Consider the following 1,168-nt stretch of genomic DNA (forward strand, 5'->3'; position numbering starts at 1 on the left):
AACTTTTAAATATATCTTTTTTTTTATCTTTCGCTTTTGGACCTGTTAGTTTACCAATAGTCTTATTCGTTAGTTTATATAAAATTGTCGGATACTATCGAATTTATTAAAAAATTTTGCAGGTAACATGTTCATCGTCGAATTTAACGACGGAATAAATTTCACAATATAAATCTTGCTGGTAACTATTTATCGACAAATTTTGTCGTCCATGACAAATATAAATTTTTAATTACAAAAATTATAGAGCTTGTTACCAAATTTTTCTTCCACTAAATCTGACGGTAATATATTATTTATTATTATTAATTAAACATAAAACATAGACTCATAAGTCATAATTAAAAGAAGACAAATACATTATTGAAGATTAAGAAACTCAAGATAGTAAAACCCTATTATTTTTGAGAAGCAAAAAACATATACATATAGCATATTAGCATATAGTTTAATTCTCACATGATGATGCATTGACTACCATATGGGTTTTCATAAACTACGCTCTGGGGATACGGTGGACAGTAGTAGCCGGGAGCATAAGACCACGGCGGCGGCCGCGACGGCGACGGCGACGAATCTTCTTTTCCTTCTTTTTTGTCTTCCTTAATTTCTTCAACCTTTATGATTTGTGCAACGTTGAATTTCTTTCTCAAAGCCTTGGCCAAACAAACTGGATCCACCCCATTTCCAATGACCACCAATTCATCTTTCTCTGCCCCTTCTAACCCTAATGAACTCACACCTGCATGCATGCACAATATTCTTTTGAAACCACAAATATTTTTTCCACTATATATAAATTTATTTAGCATTAATTATTATTAGGACAAAATATATATATTTTTTTAAATTTGTTAAAAAGTTTTAAAAATATTTTTAAGTTTTATTTTATTTTAATATTAATTTGTTCTAGAAGCTTTTGAGTTACATCAAATACACCATGGCTGATTTTTTTAAAAAAATTAGGACCAATTCAGTAATAATTTTACAAAAACAACCATCAAAATAAACAAATAAAATATATTTGTCATGCATTATTGCTGAATAAATTCTAATTTTTTTTAAAATTTAGCTATTAGAAATATATTTAATACAAATAAAAAATTTTTAGAACAAAATTAAAACAAAATAAAATTTAAAAATATTTTTAACAAACTTCAAAAATAAA

General features: G+C 26.7%; 1 protein-coding gene across 1 annotated transcript in view; it reads right to left on the reverse strand.

Annotated features, from left to right (window-relative positions):
• Positions 1-1,168, reverse strand: part of LOC107606421 (BTB/POZ domain-containing protein At1g55760) — a 6,228-nt gene that overhangs the window by 4,585 nt on the left and 475 nt on the right. Inside the window, exon 3 of the mRNA XM_021106710.1 lies at positions 479-742. Coding sequence (XP_020962369.1) covers positions 479-742 — 264 coding nt within the window. The remainder of the gene's footprint in view (positions 1-478; positions 743-1,168) is intronic.

The sequence above is a fragment of the Arachis ipaensis genome, chromosome B07, assembly GCF_000816755.2.
Source record: "Arachis ipaensis cultivar K30076 chromosome B07, Araip1.1, whole genome shotgun sequence".
NCBI lineage: Eukaryota > Viridiplantae > Streptophyta > Magnoliopsida > Fabales > Fabaceae > Arachis > Arachis ipaensis.